The sequence below is a fragment of the Aquarana catesbeiana genome, linkage group LG01 (genome assembly GCF_042186555.1).
Source record: "Aquarana catesbeiana isolate 2022-GZ linkage group LG01, ASM4218655v1, whole genome shotgun sequence".
Classification (NCBI taxonomy): Eukaryota; Metazoa; Chordata; class Amphibia; order Anura; family Ranidae; genus Aquarana; species Aquarana catesbeiana.
The window spans coordinates 354607111-354628220 of record NC_133324.1 but is presented as its reverse complement, the minus strand read 5'-3'; the positions used below and the strand labels follow the sequence as shown (position 1 = coordinate 354628220).

The following is a 21110-nucleotide window of genomic DNA, read 5'->3' as shown; positions in this document are numbered from 1 at the left end:
TTATTGATTGCCTACAAGAAGAATATCATTTTTGTTGCCAGATTTCAGTCCAAGATGTAGTTCAGACAGTGGGCACAGGGGTTAATAGGGAACTGTAAAAATTGCATTTTTCTTTGAAACTCCATTTAAAATGCTCTCCAGTCAAATAAAAATAGACTTGCTAATAGCAGTCTCCTCTTTTCTGAAATGTGCTGGACTGCAGTTGAAAGTACCCAGGACTGTGCCAGCTTCCTCTGGGATGTCTAGTGTGTGGTACTTACCAGATGTAGGGAGACATTACTGCTGGCTGCAGGCACCAAGACAGCTAATATTATCCTTGTGAAATGTATGTATTTTTTGTAACAGAGAACCTCTTTACTTTTGCATAGTTTCTGTAATGTCTTCTGTGTGTCAGAAAAATTAGAACATTTTAGATCCTGTTTTTGCACAACCTTTATTAAAAACTCCTGTTTTTGAACTTCCAAAAAAACAATTCTAATATGCACTTTGATACAGAAAAATGTGCAGCTTGTACGTTTTTAACAAAAACAAAGGCATGAAATGAATTGACCTGTTTACACTTTTATATCATAAAAAACACAGAAATTCCAAAATAAACTGTATCCAGGGTGGAAAATGTAAACAGTTAAATTATAAAAAGTATTTTTGGATCAAAACACTTTCATTTAAAAAAAAAAGTATATAAAAAGGTGATAAAACATAAATTACATTTTAAAAACTGTACATGATTTATTTTGCAAAATGGCACAACTGGAAAAGCAACCTGAAAAACACTGTTTAGCCTCAGTTAAAAACTGAAGTTTTGTGGGCACTTATTTTAAAGTACAAAACCTTCTCGACACCTGCGTCAGCAGTGTGTGAAATCAGTTTTCAAATCTAGTTAGCAACTAATCTAAAAAAGAAATAAATTCAGACCCTTAAATCAGGTTACAAGTAATGCTTTTTGAACGTCCTTAGTACATTTTTTCACCTCCTCTTTTCCCAATATGTATACAGATGAATTGTATGTGATGTAAAGAAACCAAAGCAAAAATATTCTCTCCATACTGGCGCAAAAGTTATGTGACACAGACTCCATCTTGTCACACTTTGCGACCCTCTGTAGATAATTAGTACCCATCGTAGCTCCTTTTTAAAAATGATAAGCTCACCCTGTAAGATATGTTGCAAGGATATTAAAAAATAAAAAATACAGTTTATGCAGCAAGTCCATTTCATTTGCACTCTTCCTTTTTTTCCTAAAAAAAGAACATGGTGCTTTCTATTAAATTTACAATCACAGTCTGGGTTACACATGTTGTGCATTGGTACTTGGCCGTATGTTGCACAGCAACAGTACATTTTTATTTTTAAATGGCGTACCTTTTGGAATCCTGTGTGTTGTTGCTGCCAACACTAAGGAAAATTATGGCTCCAGCTTTAGCTTGGAATATAGGCACCACATGAATTATTTGACTCACTTAGCTGTACTATTTAAGTCAAGATGAAGCCTTCTAATAACCTGAAGGAGTTTTAGGCTTCTGACTGAATATCTGTTTCATCTAATGGTGAGGTATCATTATCCCCCAGCAATTCTGTCTCTGGTACGGAGCCCTCTTCTTCTTGAACAGGGTTCTGAGCCATGTCTTCTGCTGTTACATGTGCCTCATCACTTCCATCAGCTAAAAGAGCCACTCTGTCAGCCATGGAGTTATTTGATGGTGCCGTCGTTACATAGCCGGTGCTTGTGGAACCACTCCCACTGTGATGTGATCCAGGTTTTGGAATGATCTGTGGTGGCATCTGCTGAGGAGCCATTTGCATTGGTATCTGGACTGGATAAAAGTATGCAGCCATCTGCTGATAGCCATTGACTGGATAGTAGAGCTGAGGGGGTGGTACCATTGGTCTAATCTGTCCTTTCATTTGTACAAACTGTGGTTGTGGAAATGGGCGCCCTTTAGGCTTCAGTTCAACATATCTAGCATTGCTGACATTGCTAACTGGACTTGTACTAAGTGAGCTTGTCTGTGTTGTGTTACTTGCTCCAGAGGTTTGTGCAGAACTGTTATAGTTAGACATATTTTCCCATGTTCTTAGTCTTGCGTAAATATCCTTAAATCTAGGCCTTCTGGCAGGAAACTCATTCCAGCACTCAAGCATGAGCGAATATATCCAGGCTGGACAGTCATCTGGGCAAAGAAGCACTTGGCGGTTCCTTATCATTTCAATTACATCTTGGTTGGCATATCCACAATATGGCTGCAAACCATAACTGAAGATTTCCCACAACACCACGCCATAGGACCAGATATCAGAATCAATGGTACATTTGCCATATGCAATTGCTTCTGGGGACATCCATCTTATTGGAAGCATTGAATTCCCCACTAGCTTATAGTAGTCTGCAGCATACACTTCTCGAAACAGGCCAAGATCACAAATTTTCACAGTCAATTTATCAAAGACCAAAATATTTCTGGCAGCCAAATCTTTATGTACAACATGGTGACTTGACAGGAATTCCATTCCTGCAGCTATCTGGGTAACAATGTGGAGGAAATCAGCTGGCTCCAGGGTAGATTTCACAGTCTTATCATCATCTGTGCTGCCTACATCAGAGTGTGGAGATCTCATGACCAGGAACTCATGAAGGTCACTGAGCGGAGAGTAACTAAATATCATACTCATGGGTTGTTCTTTGGTCACAGTACCAACAAGACAGACAATGTTTGGGTGCTGCAACCTGGACCTCATCATGGCTTCATGTTTAAATTCCTCTCGAAGAGCCACTTCTACTTTGTCTTTCAGGGTCTTAATAGCGACTGTCTGTGTCTGTTCACCAGAAGCAGTACCAAAGAGATGACCTTTATAAACTTTCCCAAAACGATCTTCACCCAGCTCTTCCATGAACCTCACAGTGGACAGGTTAATTTCTTTTACTTTGACCTAAGAATTAAAAAAAAACAACTTAATAATCAAATGCACACATAACCTTTTTAGACTGCCTTCATAAGAAAATCAAATTGTATATAAAAAGACTGTTAAAGTGGACCTAAAGTCACTTTCTGACCTAGTCTAATTGTCACCCTAACTCTGCTATCTAACCTAAACTACTAAAGACATCCCCTATTTTCATACTTGCCTTTTATACTTACCTAACTATGGTTGTAGGCCCCCTCTGCTGGAATCACCGACCTACCTGTGTGCAGCAGTGATATTGGCAGGCTGCTTTTGGCTGAGTAGCTAAACAGTGGTACTTCTGGCACACAGATGCCACAATGCACTGCAGTACAGCACCATTAACATGACTAGAGAATGCCCACAATCAGGTTAGGTAGAGTAGGAGGGGATTTACTGCATCCCAAAATGACTTATGACCTGCTTTAAATGTAATCCCTTTTGGCCTTCACATTCATAGTTAGCCATTTTAATTTTATTGTTCCATGGTCTGTTTTTTTTTTTTTAAAGGAATATACTATTTCCCTTCTCTGCTTCACTTTACAAATCAGGTACATTTTTGGGGGAAATCAGTGTTTAGTAGCACTATTTGTATGAGAATCAAGGAGTTCTCTGATTGGACAAGGTGGAGATTAAGAGGTCATCTCCTCCTCCTCTCCACCTCTGTCAATCAGAGAATGCCTTGTATTGATTGTCCTCTGAATGGCAGCGGTGCCAAGCGAGCCATCCCCTGTATTCAGCATGCAGAGTGAAAGTCGCTAGAGCAGTGCCCGATGCATTACAGCTATCACTTTAGCACTGACTATTACATGATTTTCAGCATCCTTCTGAATTTCAGATACGCATACTGATATTGACCCATGCTGGACCAATGTAAGCTTGAAAAAAATTAAGTTCCTGGAGTTCCGCTTTACCTGAGAGCTCAGTTGGGTTTTAACTTGTAGGAGACTAAAAAGGATGAACATTTCTGCATGTTAATAAAAGCATTAAATGTTGTTAATTACTTACATGGTTAAATAATAATACATATGTAACACTACTATACTAGATATCATACACAGTTTTTATAGGGCTCAGTTTTCACTATTGTGATGCTATTCTAACTTGATTTGCAGTGCGATAATATAGTGTGACTTTGATGTGAATTTGGTTGAGGTTTGCATATTCTGTGGGGCCAAATTGCACTGCAAATCACACCACAGGAACTCTTTTCCAAAATTGCACAACATGAAACCACATTGATGTGAATGGGTGCCATTTAAAAATAACATGGTCTCTCTTATTATGCGATTCTGTACGGCTCAAGTTAAATCTGAAATTGTACTAGTGTGAACCAGGCCTTAATGTCCCTCTTTAGCTATAAGAATATTTAGATTTACCTGTTGCTTGTGCTGGTTCATAAGAGGCATCTCCATGTCCTGGCTAGGTGAGGCCATCAGTTGACGTCTCTGTGGTGTACCAGCTGATGCTTTCTGTTTATTGCGGCACATGCAGACCAGGAAGAACAGACAGGCGATGACCAATGGGATAGCAATACTGGGAACCAATATGTACAGGATTTCCATCTTTGTGTTATCACGGGTACCTGTGAACATTACAATACTTGTTGCCAAAACTGTATAGTACAGCAAAAATGGAAAAAAAATTAGAGAAACTAGTACATTAGAATAATTTTATTATGTAGTAGAAGGATTTGAATCACTAATTTCTAAAATTGATTTAGAGAGTACAGTGTAGGACAGGTTTGCAATAAACAAGTATGTTTATTGCAAACCTGTCCTATACTGTGCTCTCTAAATGTATGAAGTGATGCTCCTACATTTTGGTGGCAAAGGCACCTGATCCTAATTGTAACCCTGTTGAAACATCACAATTGAAAAATCTCCTATACCCACTGTAACACCTAAGTAAAAGCAGAGTCAAGCTAAAGAATACAGAATCTTCTTCACCAGGCCAGTCCCTGGCTGACAAAAAGTGTATGTACCCCCAAAATCTATTTCTTTCAGTATATTTGGAATCTTGTCTCACTATATACAGATTTCTTAAACAAAAAAAAGTGTCAGCCTGAAAACAGAACTTCATGTTTCAAGCTGACGGCACTAGGCCACTGCTTTACAACTAGCAGACTTGTTGTCAGCTTGCCCTGTCAACTCCTTCAGTTGGCTGTTGGGTTGCCTATGGGGTCAATTAGATAGACAGCCCAATAGCCAACTGAAGGAGCATACGTGGTTGACTGACAATGTTATTGCTGATTGCGAGGCATTGGATCAGCGTTGTAAACGTCGAAACAACAGACTGCTTCCATATCCTCTCAACTAAACAGACAATTAAATGCTATAAAGAACATTTTTTACAATGACGTTTACAAACTTTTGTCCATTCTTATACATACGGCAAGCAGGCACGTCACACAGCTCTGTGCGCACATTCTTGTTCAGTGTGAAACACCAAGGACCCTCTATCTGGCCACCAGGGTTACGACAATATGCATGTCCTCCACCGATTTCTGGATATTCCGCAGCAGACAGCTGATGACTGTGTGGGAACTGGCTGTTCCATGGCTGGCACTGATGTCCAGACTTGGTTACACTGACTGACCCTCGATAATCAGTACCAGTACCATTGTAACACTGCTGATCTGAAGAAAGAAGCAAAAGCAATTATTGTAAATATAATACAAGCTTATAAAGAACCCTGCATTATTTTTATTGCACATTAGAAATGGACGCTGATATTTAACAGCTGCCACATGATTCAGCTGATAGCTCAGTGATCACATTGCACAGCTAAAATGAGGTTATCCTTAGTCATTACCTTAGATTTGTTATTTAGAACTTTTAAGTTAGTTCATCTATACATCCATTTCGAATCAAATACCCTAAAAAGTCTCTCAGATTCCACCCAAGGTCTTGCGTCTGCCAGTAATACAAATATTCAAAAAGGAAACCCATTTAACAGTATCCTGCAGTCTTTATTAAAGTGTATGTAAACCATCTTTTTCAGACTGTCTGGCACCATCCCTCACTGTATACAATTTTCTTAAGCAAAACATTTTTTCGTAAATATGTTTCACATTTTCTTCCTGTTGAAGGCTGACAGCTTGATGTCACTGCCTTTGAATTAGCATTGTCAATCTGCAATACACACTTCCTTACCAGATCTATGAGATAGGCAGCCCAACAGCCAACTGAAGAAGTGCCCACGGCAGGCTAATAACACCACTGCTAATTGCAAAGCAGCGGCTTAGCGCTGCCAGCATGTAGCAGGAAGTGCAGCTACTGGCAGGAGGGAGTTAAAAAAAACTTTGCAATAGAGTCACAAAAAAATTATCTAAAATAACAGTTTAAAGTGAGACATGATACCAAACATACTGAAAAATAGATTTAGAGTTTAAATACACTTTAAAGTGACACTAAACAATATCCTTATTCCCCAAAATTAATTCATACACATCCACTACCTAATGACCCTGTAATCTATTTTAAATGAAATTATTTCCTACTGTATTTTTCTGCCTCCTTGCACTGTCTCCTTTTCCCCTCACTTCCTGTTTGGAATGAGCAGTGCACTTTAGTTGAGGTTACACGCACTGCTCTATGCACGCACCATAGTCCATCTTGGGAGTAAGCAAGAGGGTGACTTCATACCTGCATATAGTGGGACCATAGAGAATGAATATAGCCACCCTCTAAGAAGAAGTCGGATCACAGCAAAAAAAACAAAAGGAATTTGGAGGGGACTGAGAGCAATAAAAAGGTACTCTTTTGACTTAGGAATACATGAATAGATATTTTCTAACCAGAGTTTAATGTTATTTTTTTTTTTTTAATACAAACGTTTTTTTTATTGTGAAAAAAGAGGCATGGACAATAAGCAACATTTACAGTGAATATGACAACAGAGTTTAGTGTTATTTTAAGACTTCTACATGAAGACTTTATTCAAGCATGCTGTTGACAGTGATGGCATATTGAGTAATTGGGAACTACCTGCCAAAAACTACATGATTTCAAGGATATGCCTGTGTCTGTTTTATAATGTTTTTTGCATGACTTGTACTATCACTATTTTTGACTATTCAATATTTGTGTGGGGTCTGTGGTAATCTGATACACAGGGTTCTGGTTGAATATTTTAACTATTACTTAGGTCATTTTGAAGATTTTTTTTATTATTGATACACAAACACAAGGAAAAATGGGTGCTGTAAAGAGGAAACGATCCCTGCTAATGACGTCTAGCCCAGGTGAATAAACGATAAGGAGCGGCCCCAGCCTACATGTCTTCACCACACCAATCACCCTCATGCATTTCTCCCTGCCCACCGGGGCCTAGTCATAGGGTGACTAAGTTCCAGTGAGTGAGGCAAAATACATCAGGGCATGGTGTGGTTGAGACATGTAGGCCGAGGCCGCTTCTTATTGTTTGTTTACCTGGGCCTCAGGAGCATCAGCAATCTTTTTCCTCTTTACACTTACTAGCCCTCTGAATTGGTATCAGAATAAGCCTACACTCCATGCTCTGGGACACAGGGATAAACTTTCATCTCTACTTTGAGCAACGCCAAAAGCAATATAACAGGTCATAAAAAGGGGCGTTGGATACAGATTTTGAATGGGTCACTGAAATTATCACTGTCAGCGTGTCCTTGGCCATTCTTGTCGCTGTACTTGTCTTTTTATTGTCAATAGTGGTTGACCAACATGGCCAAGCTTTTACAGGAGAAGTTCAGATATGCATACTATTTTAGCTGTTTATTGTTCTTGATCTGCTGACTGTTTTGATATGATGATGTCCCCGTTGGTAACCTCCGCCTACCCACTTTTTCATCAATTGATCAGTTCGAAATGTCCATGTTGCATGACCAATCTACTTTAAAAATAAAACCAGGCTCATAGTGGAATATGTTGCATGGTAGACCACTATACTTTATATTCTATTTAGGGGTCCACATTGGGACATGAACAAGCAGAAGATTTCGAAATTCCTATAAACAAGATATGTAAAAAGTTTTGTCTCATTTAGAAAAGTAGCTCAAAACTAAGGAGAGCTAGTAGCAGATGTGACTGAAAGCAATATAGTCTGATAAAATGATCAAATGGCCTGCCATTAAGCCCCAGGACAGATCCGTATGCTGCTGTTTTGAAAGTATGTCTTCTGGTTCTTCTTGCATCTAGTTCTAGATTGTGTATTAGCCCTGCACATCTGGTGCTAGTGTCACGGCATTTACACATGCTAAACATGAAGACTAACCACAGAACAGAAACAGGCAATGTTATACATCAGCCAAGCTGTCTTTGAAGAGTATTTACAAACAACATGCAGATAATGTGTGTTAATGTAACATGATCCATTATCTCATACTAATCAGTGAAACTATTTCTAAGTGGGCCTCACTGATATCCAGCAGAGCATGCTGGGAGAGAGCACTTCTATGAATGGTCCCATTACACCTATGACCTTATACCCATGCAGAGGATCAGCACACACTGCAAATCAGAACCAGGCCACATATCTTTACTGCACTTCATATGGCTACTTCAAAATGGAAAAAAGATGCCTGACGGCCACACACGGAGAGCTGCAAACTGGGAAAAAACACCAACTTACATCTGTTCATCCTTTCCATTGGGATTCCAATTCTCATGCAGTTTGCAGCCTCTGGGCTTTCTGGTAGGGGCAGTTCTTCGCAGTTTGGGAGGTGGAGCTGCATGAGTATAAGAGGATTGGTGCGAGCAATGTTGTATTCCTGATGGCACAAGTCGTTCTCCAGTACTTCACACTCATCCCGACATAACTCCCTTGGCTTTGGTGTTCTAGAGCGTTCGTCGCAAAGTGGGAAGACAAAATGGCAGAATGAAGGAATGGCAAACTGCGAGCACTGGTCTGACAGATGGGTAGATGTGCCGATCATGGTGAATGCCGCTGGAAAGAAAACAAAAGCCTTTTTAGATAGAATTTCTAAATTCTAATCATATTTGTGACAAATATGATCCTTTGCAGCAAAGCGGTGAACCAATTTGCTCTAAATGGTGCTCATTACAATGTTAAAGCCTAACTTCAACCAAGATTTTTGAATTTGTGCTGGATAGAACACACTGGGGTTGGAGCCTCTGCTAGGTTTTTATTGTTACTTGTATACATTTTTTAGGACAGGAAATTATGGGAAATCTTTCCATTGAAGACACAGACAACACTTGATTTATTTGCTATCAGTTCCTTGCTCTTCTTGTGGCAACCTCAACTCTGATCTACTTTTTTGGGTGTCACACTGACAGGAGTGAAATTCAGACAATAATTTATAATTTGAACTCTTCTCCACTCTATCGAAAATAAAATAAAAATTAATTCAAAGCAGAAATCCAGGTATCATGTACTCCCCATGCCTCTGTTATGAGAACTGCAGTCTTCAACAGGAACAAGGGATCCTGTGCTTCCTCTCACCTAGTCCATTCAAAAAACGCCTTTACTTGACAAGGTGTTATGTGAATATTCAGGGGGAGAGGAAAGACAAGTAAACAACAGGATTTCCTCTTGTCTATTCACAGGAGCCTTGTATTCTGTGAACAGAATACAAAGTGTTTTGTGATTACACAGGGGGAGAATAAAGGAAAGATACCCAACATGATTTCTTCACTGTATGAGAGAAACAGCTTCTACAGCTTTCATGCCTGCAGTGCCAGAAGAACAGCACAGGTGTACTTTCAAACATAAATTAAACTATGATTTGTACCTTGCACAGCAGTGATCTGGACCTAAACGGTAACTTGTTTCTACACACCACAAGTCACAATTTTTTCCCTCTGGAGTTCCATATATATATATATATATATATAGTATCTATATTGACATAGCATAGACATAACTATCCTTGTGCTCTGCAATGTTGTTATAGCCACGGCATTAGAACATTTCTATAGTTCCAATGTGGCAACATGCAAAATTTGAACATTCTTGATCATAGCAGAAATTTCAAGACAATATGCAAGCATTTAAAACAAAACGGGTAATTATGCAATTTACAAAATATTTGATTACACTGTCTTGGCTTATAATAGTAACTTAGCCAAAAAATAAGTTTAACATTGGTGTACAGAGCTATATCTGAAATATTGTTATCAAGTACATGTGACCCAATTGTTTAAGTTATAAAAGAAATAGGGGAACATTTATACTAAAGAAAAATATATTTATACATAGTTTTAAATGTTTAGATCTTTATTACAATAGGACACCAAACATATCTGAGCTGTTATAGCATGTAAAAAAAAATTGAATAAAACATCATCGACTGCTGTATCAAATCTGTATAACAGAGTTCACTAATGAAATACAGGGACATGTAAAAATGGTGTTTTAGCTAAGTCTGCATAATATAGTGTACTAAAGAAATACTGTACATGGACATGTAAAAATGGTGTTTTAGCAGACTTTAACATTAGAGGGCGCCAAACAATAGCTCTATATCATGTCCAACATAGAGCAAAAGGATGGTTCCGCGTCTGACTTCACTAACTTCCACAGTGAAACATAACTGCTGCTTGGAAAAAATAACAGAAATTAGTTGTCCTGAAAAGAGAACATATTATTATTTAGTGTATGAATTTAAACACAAAAAGGGAAGAGTGGGTAACTTGGTCTGAATCATGTAGATTATTGATTCTTGGGTCTTTCAAATTTCACAAACCGCAAGTTTAATATGTAAATACTATAAAATTTTGTCAGATTTACTTAGTAGATGTAACCACTTTTGTAAAATGTAAAGTTCCCTGTATCCATATATCTTTACTAGTATAGTGTAGTTTTCTGTTAATTTACATTTCTGAATTTAAGGGACAGCGCAAACAACTTACAGAATTCACTAGACACACCTCAAAATAAAGTTCCCTTCACACTTTTCTGGTCTACTGTGGTGTGTTACTGCACACACATTAATGTGCAGTAGATCATGTAGAATGAGCTGCCAACACGTGAGTACAGAAGCACCACAACGTACATACGTTATGGTGCATGGCAGTTCAGATGCATTGCCACCTACTCCAGTCTAAAGAAAACCTTTATGGGGCTGTCACTGCTGACCTCCTTTTAAAAATGCTATTTGCCTGGATTTCTCTGACTTGAATAGTTTCTATAGGTGTTCAGTAAATTAAGTCAGAACTCCTGATGTGCATACTGCTCTGGGTCAGTGACTTGGTAAATACTTTGGACATTGCATAAGCAAGTCAGCCAAGCAACTAGTATTTTCAAAAGCAGAGGTCAGCAATGGCAGCCTATAAATTTCCTTGTCAAAAGAAGTTTATTAAGTATACAATGTTATAAAGATACATAAAGTAAGTTTACAAGGGTCTATAAAGTAAGCTCATTGTTTTACAGTAGGGTTTATATAGGTAAATATCATGAAATTTCAAATATTAAACATTGGGTTCACGTAAACCTAAATTAAAGATATATATCATTTCCTTAGTTACTTTTGTAGGTATTTAAATGATTTATACCTACTATACATATTGTTTACAAGTAGAGTGTATATAGGTCAAATAAATTCTGATAATGAGCTTTAATCGTAAGGTGGAGAAAAGGAAAGAGAAAGAAGAAAAAGGGTTGAAAGGTAGAGGTATGGTCCACAAGGTTGTCCCGCTCGTCAGTTTATTATTCTTTTTAGTTCTCTTTGAAGCCTTAGAATGGGTCTCTGTAAGTCATTTAATCTGTTACCATGGCAACAGGACAGAGTCATTGAAGTTTGACAGGAACTGTTGTTTTATCCAAGGATGCCAAAGTTTTTCAAATTTTGGAATTTGATTTTGATCGATGGCTACCATCTTAGCATGGGACATTGTATTATTCATTCTGTGAATTGTTTCTGCTAGTACCAATGTAGGAGATTTCCATGCCTTGGCCACTGTTTGTTTTGCAGCCGTTATTAGTTGGATCATAAGTTTGAATTGAGAGAGTGTTAACCATTCCGGTTTTAGATTAAGTAAAGTTAAATATGGATCTGGTTGTATTATTTTTTTAAATATTTTAGATGCAATCACGAAGACTTCCTTCCAGAAGGTTTGGATTACTGGGCACGTCCACCATATGTGTAAATATGTGCCTATTTCTGGGCATCCTCGAAAACAAAGAGCTGAGGTATTAGGTGAATATTTTGCCACTCTAGCGGGTACAAGGTACCAGCGAGTTAGGACTTTATAATTTGTCTCCAGTGCTAAGATGTTGGGTGAAGATGACTTAGATGTGAGCCATATGTTAGACCAGTCCGTGTCTTCTAAAGTTCGTCCCAGGTCCTCCTCCCACCTCTGAACGTAAGAGGGTCTATTAAGATTTGCTACTCCATATAATTGATTATAAAGTGATGAAATTGTACCTTTAGCAAATGGATCTTTTGTACAGATTGATTCAAAAATGGATAATTGGGATAATGGTGTATCCCCCTTTAGGAATGGTGTATAGAAATTTTTGATTTGGAGATATCTAAATATCTCAGAGTTTGGTAGATCATATTTTTCTCTAGGCAGCCTATAAATTTCAAGATCAGGTATGAAACTTACCTGATGTAAGTTTTGGAGCTCACCGAGTTGTTATGTGTAATTATCATAACATTTATATGTTTCTGTAAACCATATAGTTTAATGAAATATGAAAAAGTCCATCTAGTGATTTGTTGTTTTTACCTGTAATTCGGTTTTCAATTTCACCCTGCATCTGAAGGGAATCCACATAAATGCTTCTGTTTCCAATGAATCTGGCACAGGCAATGCCCCTGTAGGGCTGACAGAACCCATCTTCCTGGTAGTCATCTCTGAATGGAGAAAAAAAAACACACATAACAGCATTCCTTACATAACACTACAGATGTCTATTTGTCAAACAATACCGCAATTATGTTCCACAGAAGAGTATGCGTGCACTAGACCTGGACTGAATTAACTACCCAGGTGCTGCCTCTAAGCAGTCTTGCTGAAGAAGCAGAGATAGATCTTTCTTGCTGGAATACAGAGGTATGCCCATACATGAAGTTAGAGGTGTTACACTAGCAGAAGGTAAAGAAAAGAAGTTTCAGTGTTCTTTACATATCTTTTATAATTATGCAGTTTTCAAGTACTAATATTAATTGAATTGAAATTTATTGAATCGCTGCCATCAATGGTGTAATTCACATCAGGCCTCATGCACACAGAATGTGAAAAAAGCCGCTTTTCCTGGCAATTGATGTTTTTTTTATTCTTCCTCAATGTCAGCATATGTGTCCATGCACATATAGGTGTTTACAGGCATTTAGAGGCAGGAGCCTTTAGAAGCAAAAAAAAAAAAAATAATCACTTTCACATTCAGAAGCAGATTGTTTTTGCATGTTTACATGTTAATGCATTCTAATGGCCACATTGAATTAATATTCTGGCCAATAGGATGAATTAACACTAAACGTGCAAACACGCATCAATGCACATAAATGTGCAAAATGGGGCTTTAGGGGTGTTTTTTAAGCCGTGTTTTTCTCCCCTGCATGCCTTTGCATCCTGTGTGCATGAGGCCTCAAAGTGTTGCAAAACTTCAGGTTTTTGACAGCGAAACTTTTTGGAATGCTGGGTGACCTGCATATACCCATCTCACTAAAGGGATTCTGGCTTCCTAATTCCAGATGTACCCAGTGACTGGTAATGTGTACTAAGAAATATTGGACTGTGTTTTATGCAAATCAGACTGCACCACTAGCCAAATGTCCATTTTGCAAACTGCCTACACTAAACATTCTTTTTTTTTTTTTATTGGATAGAGCAGAGTAGGGTTGGAGCCGTTTACTGCCATCTATATCTCTGTTGAGGATGTTTCACATTAGTTCTTGTCAGTACAGGAAGTGATGTGAAATCTTTTCAACATGTACTCAAGAAAAAAACCAAAATACATTTTTAGTAGAGTGAAGGAGGGTGTAATTAACGGACAATATTTGTATTGTTGCCTGCACCTTCCTTTTCCAGTGACAACCACATTCCTTAGATCTTGTATGGTAATCATAGGCAGAAAGTAAGAGAGAATCTCCCCAAAGGGGTCACAGACAGAAATAAACCCTGAAAAAAACGTTAACTCTTCCCCACTCTAGGCTTTATAAATATGTATCCTGGCTACTCACATTTGCCAACACTTGAAAATAATTAGGAGGGACCTCTGTGTATATGAATAAAGTGGCCTGCTGGACACAGAGGCCATGGCCAATAAAGTGAGTCTGGCTTCACGACATATGGCTTGCAGTGTCCCCCGGGCCTCTAGTTTGCTTTTTTTTTTTTTAGATAAAATAGGTGGGAATAAAAAAAGGTCCCATCATTGGTGTCAGTGGAAGCAAAATAATAACCATAATTACTGCCAGTGAAAGTAAAATAAGACATCATTGGTGTCTGTGTGAGTAAAATAAACTCCATCATTTGTGTCTGTAGGAAGAAAATAAGTCCCATCATTGGGGTCATAATGCAGTGTGTAATGGGTAGCATAAAGTGCTGCAAACAGAATTAGGTGGTGTGGAATGGGGAATGTACAGTGCAGGGTACAGAATTAGGCAGTGTAAAGGGGAACATACAGTACTGCATATAGAATAAGATAGTTAGGAATAGAGAATGTGTTACAGTATGGGGTACACAACAAAGTGGCGTGGAATAAGAAACATACAGTGCAGTGTACAAAATTAGATGGTGTTGAATGTGGAATGTATAGGGTGGCATAAGTAATGAGGCAGTGTGATGTAAGTAATGTACAGCATGGTGTACAAAATAAGGTAGTGTGGAATAGGGAACATACAGCACACCATACAGAATGAGGTGGTGTGGAGTGGGGAACGTTCAAAGCTGCGTACAGAATTAGGTGGTGTGGAAGAGGGGATGTATAGCACATGGGTTATGTACAGTGCAGCGTACAGAATGAGGTTGTGTGGAACAGGGAATGTACAAAGCAGAGTATTAATGAGGTGGTGTGGAAATTGGAATGCACAGTGCAGCATACAGAATCAGGCAGTGTGGAATAAGGAATGTACAGTGCAGCCTACAGAATGAAGTGGTGTGGAACAGGGAATATACAGTACGGCATACAGAATTAGGAGGTGTGAAATAAAGAATATACAGTGCAGTGTACAGAATGAGGCAATGGGGAATGTACAGTACAACATTCAGGACGAGGGGATGTGGAATGTACAAAACGGTAAAAAAGGCAGCATAGGATAGAGCAGTGGTCTCCAAACTGCAGCCCTTTGCTTGCCTTTATCTGGCCCTTGAAGCATTATTCCTTCCACTGATACCAACAATTGGGCACTTTTCCTCCCACTGACACCCAACATTGGGACACTATTCCTCCCACTGACACCAATAATGGGCATTATTCCTCCCACTGACACCCAACAACGGGGTACTATTCCTCTGACTGACACCAATGACGGGGCACTATTCCTCCCACTGACACCAGCGATAGGGCACTATTCCTCCCACTGACACCAACAATGGGGCAATATTCCTCCCACTGACACCAATGATGGGGCTCCATTTCTCCAGCTGACACCAGAGATGGGGCACTATTCCTCCAACTGACACCAATGATGGGGCACTATTCCTATCACTGGCGCCAACTATTTCTCCCCCTATTACCAAAGATGGGCATTGTTTACTCCCACTAGGCACAGTCTAGCCCCCCTAAAGTCTGAAGGACAGTAAACTGGCCCTTAGCTTAGAAAGTTTGGAGACCCCTGGAATAGAGAATGCATGCATGATATAAAGAATAAGGTAATGTAGAATAGGGAATTTACAGCATGTTGTACAAAATAAGGTGTTAAAGAATAAACATACAGTGAAGTTTACAAACTGTTTTTAATGTTATGTCAATGAGGTTTATTATAGGGATTTATAGGCATTTTCACGAGTATCGGTACTCGCGAAAATGCTCCAAAACCCGAAAACCAATACCGGAGGTGACGTTGGCTTGGGAGTGAAACACCTCCTCCTCCCCTCCAGCTGGCTGTTTCCTCTGGCCCAGGGGCATCTTAATGCACGGGCCAACCTGAGCAGTGCTATGTGGGTGGGATCTGTAGTGATCCAATCACATGGAGAGGAGAGCCGGTGGGGATCGGAGCAGTACAACTCCAGCTCCAGCACAAGTAGCAGAGGTAAGATCATGCCCCAAATTAGGGGGATATTGGGGAGGGGTGAGGTCCCCACCTCCAAGCACTTCACCACCCCTGATGCTTGCCGGCAGTCTCCCATCCCCTAATGGCACACATCTTGAGCACAGGACTAAGAGCTTCTCCTCCCCATCCCATTCCCTTACAGCTATGATGTGCATAGTGTATAGCCAGCTACTGCATCTCTGTTCCTACCATGGAATGCCCCTTCCACATGGAGCGGATCCGTTTAGCGGAGTCCGCCAGCTCAGCAGGAGATCGCTCTGTTGATCTTGGCTGAGGCGGTGGATGACAGGGCCATCTCTGCTCACTGAGCAGGGAGGGGCCTGTCAGAGCCCTGCTGATTCCTATGGGGAGATCGGACAAAAATGGACAGCATGTCCTTTTCATCAGATCTCATCCGATCGGATCCGCCAGACGGATGGCTAAACATATCACCATACGTCTGATTTTAGCAGATCGGATGGCAGACGGATGTAAGTGGACACATCTCTGCTGACATCCGCCTGCCCATAGGAGTCAATGGATGGCCCGCTCAGATCCACACTGAAAAATGGACAGGCGGATCCAAGCCAGCTTGTCGTGTGAAAGGGGCCTTACAGGTCGGAACTTCAACCAGTAGCTAGCTATAACTAAAAATTGTTTTACTGCGCTATCCCAAAAGTGATCATATGTAAGGGTTTAACCTTAGATACTGTGAAAAAAAAAGCTGCAACTAGCAATGTGAGACACACACTAAGAATAATATACAATATAATAAGCTGCGCTTTAAATTGATTTAGAACGAAAAAAACAAAAAAAGACCATTGAGAAGTTGTATGAATACACACAAATACATATATACAATATCACATCAACATTCTTATCACCAGTGATATGTGCAAGAAAAAGAGAACAAGTAGTGAACATAACATGTATAGCAAAATACAAAAAATGTAGAACAGAGTCCACTCAAATAGGCTGGTTTAAAAAGCCCATTTAATAGACAGTCCTCTAAAGGGTGACTCTGTAATCTTCCTACAAGCGGTGACATGCAACTTCGACACTGGAGGTGGTGTGTGCTGGGGTACAATACAAAAGTGCATCCACCCACGAGAAATGCTGCTGCTTACCAGCTCCCTAGATCTCTTTTTACGGAGATCTAACGTGCCTTTGGCTCTCAACCCCAGCCTCGGGTCTTTCAACGGCTGTCAACGCTAGAGGGATTCCTCACAATCTCAGCATAAGATGCCATCTCGTATGGCGAGTATGTGTTCATAAACCGTGAAATGACATAAAGCTTCCATAGCGTAATACGTTTTTAAAAGTTTATTGGAATAAAATATTGATGCACTTACAATTATGCAGCAAAAATTCGAGCTGCATAATTGACGTCTTCCAGGGGCACTGGAAGATGTCATCTGTGATGAAACGGCGTAGGGAGGAGCGGCGTGCTGACGTCACCACATACCGCGCTAGACCTGGAAGCTACGGGCAGCATACGAGAGCCGGCCGGCTTGTGGTTCTGTTTTTAATCCATCGCTCAAATTTTTGCTGCATAATTGTAAGTGCATCAATATTTTATTCCAATAAACTTTTAAAAACGTATTACGCTATGGAAGCTTTATGTCATTTCATGGTGTCGAAGTTGCATGTCACCGCTTGTAGGAAGATTACAGAGTCACCCTTTAGAGGACTGTCTATTAAGTGGGCTTTTTAAACCAGCCTATTTGAGTGGACTCTGTTCTACATTTTTTGCATTTTGCTATAAATGTTATGTTCACTTCTTGTTCACTGGTGATAAGAATGTCGATGTGATATTGTATATATGTATTTGTGTGTATTCACAAAATTTCTCAATGGTCTTTGTTTTTTTCGTTCTAAATCAATTTAAAGCGCAGCTTATTATATTGTATAGTAGCTAGCTATACACTGTGCACATTGTAGCTGTAAGGGAATTGGATTTCAGCATCAGTAGTGTGTGCTGTGTGGGGAGCAGGAGCTTTGCCTGTGTTCAGACTGTGTACAATGCAGGAATGGGAAACAGAGCTTGCCTAGTGCACTGCCAGCAGTGACCCCTGTACTGTGCCCTCCTAACTTGCTTACTGTGCCCTTCTAACTCCCTTACTATGCCCTCTTGACCCCCTTACACTGCCCTCCTAACCCCCTGTACGGTGCCCTCCTAACTCCCTTATTGTGCCCTCCTACTCCCCTTACTATGCACCTCTAACCCCCATGTACTGTGCCCCCCAGACCCCCTTACTGTGCCCTCCTAACCCCCTGTACGGGTGTCCTCCTAACCCCCTGTACGGGTGTCCTCCTAACCCCCTGTACGGGTGTCCTCCTAACCCCCTGTACGGGTGTCCTCCTAACCCCCTGTACGGGTGTCCTCCTAACCCCCTGTACGGGTTGTCCTCCTAACCCCCTGTACGGGTTGTCCTCCTAACCCCCTGTACAGGTTGTCCTCCTAACCCCCTGTACGGGTTGTCCTCCTAACCCCCTGTACAGGTGTCCTCCTAACCTCCTGTACGGTGCCCTCCCTGTGTTGTGTGCTCCTGCCCTCCCTGTGTTTCGTCCCCCCTGCCCTCCACCAGCTGTCACCTCTGCCCCATGTCTCACAATCACCCTCCCATCCCCACCCTCTTCCCCCCAGCGATCACAGCCTTTTCCATCCCAACTCTACCACCCCACAATCCTTATTTCACTATCCTGCCCTCATTTACCATTCTACTCACCCCTCACCAACCTCCCAAGCCACCCCTCTACCTACTCTCCCTAGGCGATAGCTTTTGGTAATTGGTATCAGTGAGTATCAGAAATCCTCCTTGATTTTTCTAACCACAGTAAACTTAAAGTTGAAATCTGACTGATGTCATGCACTCTGATTATCTCTGTATAAAGGAAAACCTTGTGGAAATGCTGTATAAGAAGAAGGGGAGTCAGGGGTGTTTACCCATCACCATCTTGCCCTAGATCTATGGAATTTCCTCTTTTATTTACGTTGTCCTTAGCTTGCATATTAGGAAGCCAATGGGTATCTTTAACACTCCAGCCAGAAGTGCAGATTGTGAACAATGACAACAACTTACCCCTACATAAAAATGTACATATCAAGGTCATAATTAAACCACGCTAAAAACTGCATAGAATTTTATCTGAAGCATGAAATAATGGTATCTTTATTAAACTGGTTCAAGACTTCTTGCTACTGTTACATGCTTGCACTGTTACGTGCTTTATTCTGTCTTTATTCTGTCAGCCTCTGGTTGCCAAATGGTTAAAATGTAATGCTGTTATACAGCAGCCTTAAATGTGCTGGGGTCATGCCTAGCTCATTTATAGCACAGCTGCATATTGCAGGACACAATGTACATCCTGGGGGCATGCAAGTGTTCATTGAGCCCAGGAATGCTGAATGGCCATGGGGCATTCCACACACACTAATCACAGGTTGTTAACGTGCCCCAAATTCTACTTTCCCCTTGGCCACTTTCTGTCAAATTCATAGTTAATTAGCTATGGATGCATTAATTGTACAATATAAAAGATCTTTCCAAAAAACAGACTTTAGACTTTCAGGCTTAGTGCGGAGATGGGTATTAGAATAAAAAAAATACATCATTTCATACAACCAGTTGTATCTACATCATATTCTGTAACATATTCTTGCAGTTTCAGACTAAGATGTCAGGAAGGAAATAGATTTTAGTTTGCCTCCCTATCTGAGACTTAGACAGACTGTACAGGGCATATACACAAAATAAGTGCTCCCCTCTGTAAAATGGAGTGCAAAGTGAAATGGCACTGTTTTCTGGAAAATGAACTGTGCTTAATGTGTGCTTATATGTTACAATGAAATATAAATGCTTTCAGCTGTTTGTAGTGGATATTGAATAGTGGGCCTACAACAGTTTGACTTGATATGTGATTCATAGCCCCACAGCAACATTTAAAAGCTAACAATGACTAGTAAGTAAACCTCGAATGAGAGAAAATGTACATTTCCACTTTGTGAAATCAAACCCAGATTCTTGGCTGCTTTGTAAACATGCTTTCAAGGCTACAAGATAGAGAAAAATACTATGGAGGCATCACCACACAGTCTCCTTAGCCAGATCCCACCTTCATGATGTGACTGGCAGCTCATGCGATCATGATACTTTTCTATCAAACCTTCTCCTACTATAAACCCATCGCAGGCACCCACTTTAAGGTTACCCATTGTCTGTTCATTGAAATGTTTACTGTACACTGCATGGCTCCCAGGGATTATGCTGCAAGTGACCAAAGCAAAGTTGAACATCGGACCTGAAGGCCTTGTGTTGGAGGAAACCAGGCGCAACCACTAAAAAAGTGTATGAAGTGTAATCTAATTAAATATACTGTAGCTGCGATTATTACCATACAGTCTGCAATGTACTTGCTCCTGACCTAATCCCTGAACACTGCGCATTACTAGCATGAAGGCAAAAGGCACACCTCTGCCATGCCAAGCCCTCAATTACAGTATGTGGACTATGAAGAAATAAAACTGAATTTTGGGAATTAGATCAGCTCTACCCATGCAGTAACACCCCCCCCCCCCCCATTCTTGCATTGCAAAGGTTAAATGCTTGTTCAGTCTAGGGGTGCAGGGCTAAGTTATATTATTTATCTTATCCTTTGCTCTAGCACCGTTCTCTTCTACCCAAAGTTCCAGCCTGTGAACAAGCCCTCAAGGTCATAACATGCAGCACAGGGCTACATGCCCTGCATTGTACGCGAGTAGATGAGCTTATTATAAGCCTGGAGCCTGAAGCACCTTAGAGAGGGGGCAGTGCTGAACTCGACGCATGGGTGGATGAAGACATGGAGAGAGTCTAACAAAACAAGGAGTAAAGCAAGTATTGCACCTTATCCCTGCACCACTAGAGTAAATGACCATTTAACCCTTGCAGTGTGAGGGGACCCCTTCAGCTTTAGGATGCAAAAACAGTTGGAAACACTCATAAGTGCATATTTTCATCCCTACTTTCCTTTATACTGGCTTTTTAGA

The 21110-nt window shown here is 40.3% G+C and overlaps 1 protein-coding gene across 1 annotated transcript in view; it reads right to left on the bottom strand.

The window, feature by feature from the left end:
- Nucleotides 1-416: 416 nt before the first annotated feature.
- The window catches only part of ROR2 (receptor tyrosine kinase like orphan receptor 2), a 190787-nt gene continuing 170093 nt past the window's right edge, over nucleotides 417-21110 (bottom strand). Inside the window, exons 5-9 of the mRNA XM_073632858.1 lie at nucleotides 12615-12742; nucleotides 8551-8865; nucleotides 5333-5578; nucleotides 4320-4525; nucleotides 417-2928 (exon numbers count right to left, since the gene is read on the bottom strand). Of these exons, the coding sequence (XP_073488959.1) occupies nucleotides 1513-2928; nucleotides 4320-4525; nucleotides 5333-5578; nucleotides 8551-8865; nucleotides 12615-12742 (2311 nt within the window). The 3' untranslated portion in view covers nucleotides 417-1512. The remainder of the gene's footprint in view (nucleotides 2929-4319; nucleotides 4526-5332; nucleotides 5579-8550; nucleotides 8866-12614; nucleotides 12743-21110) is intronic.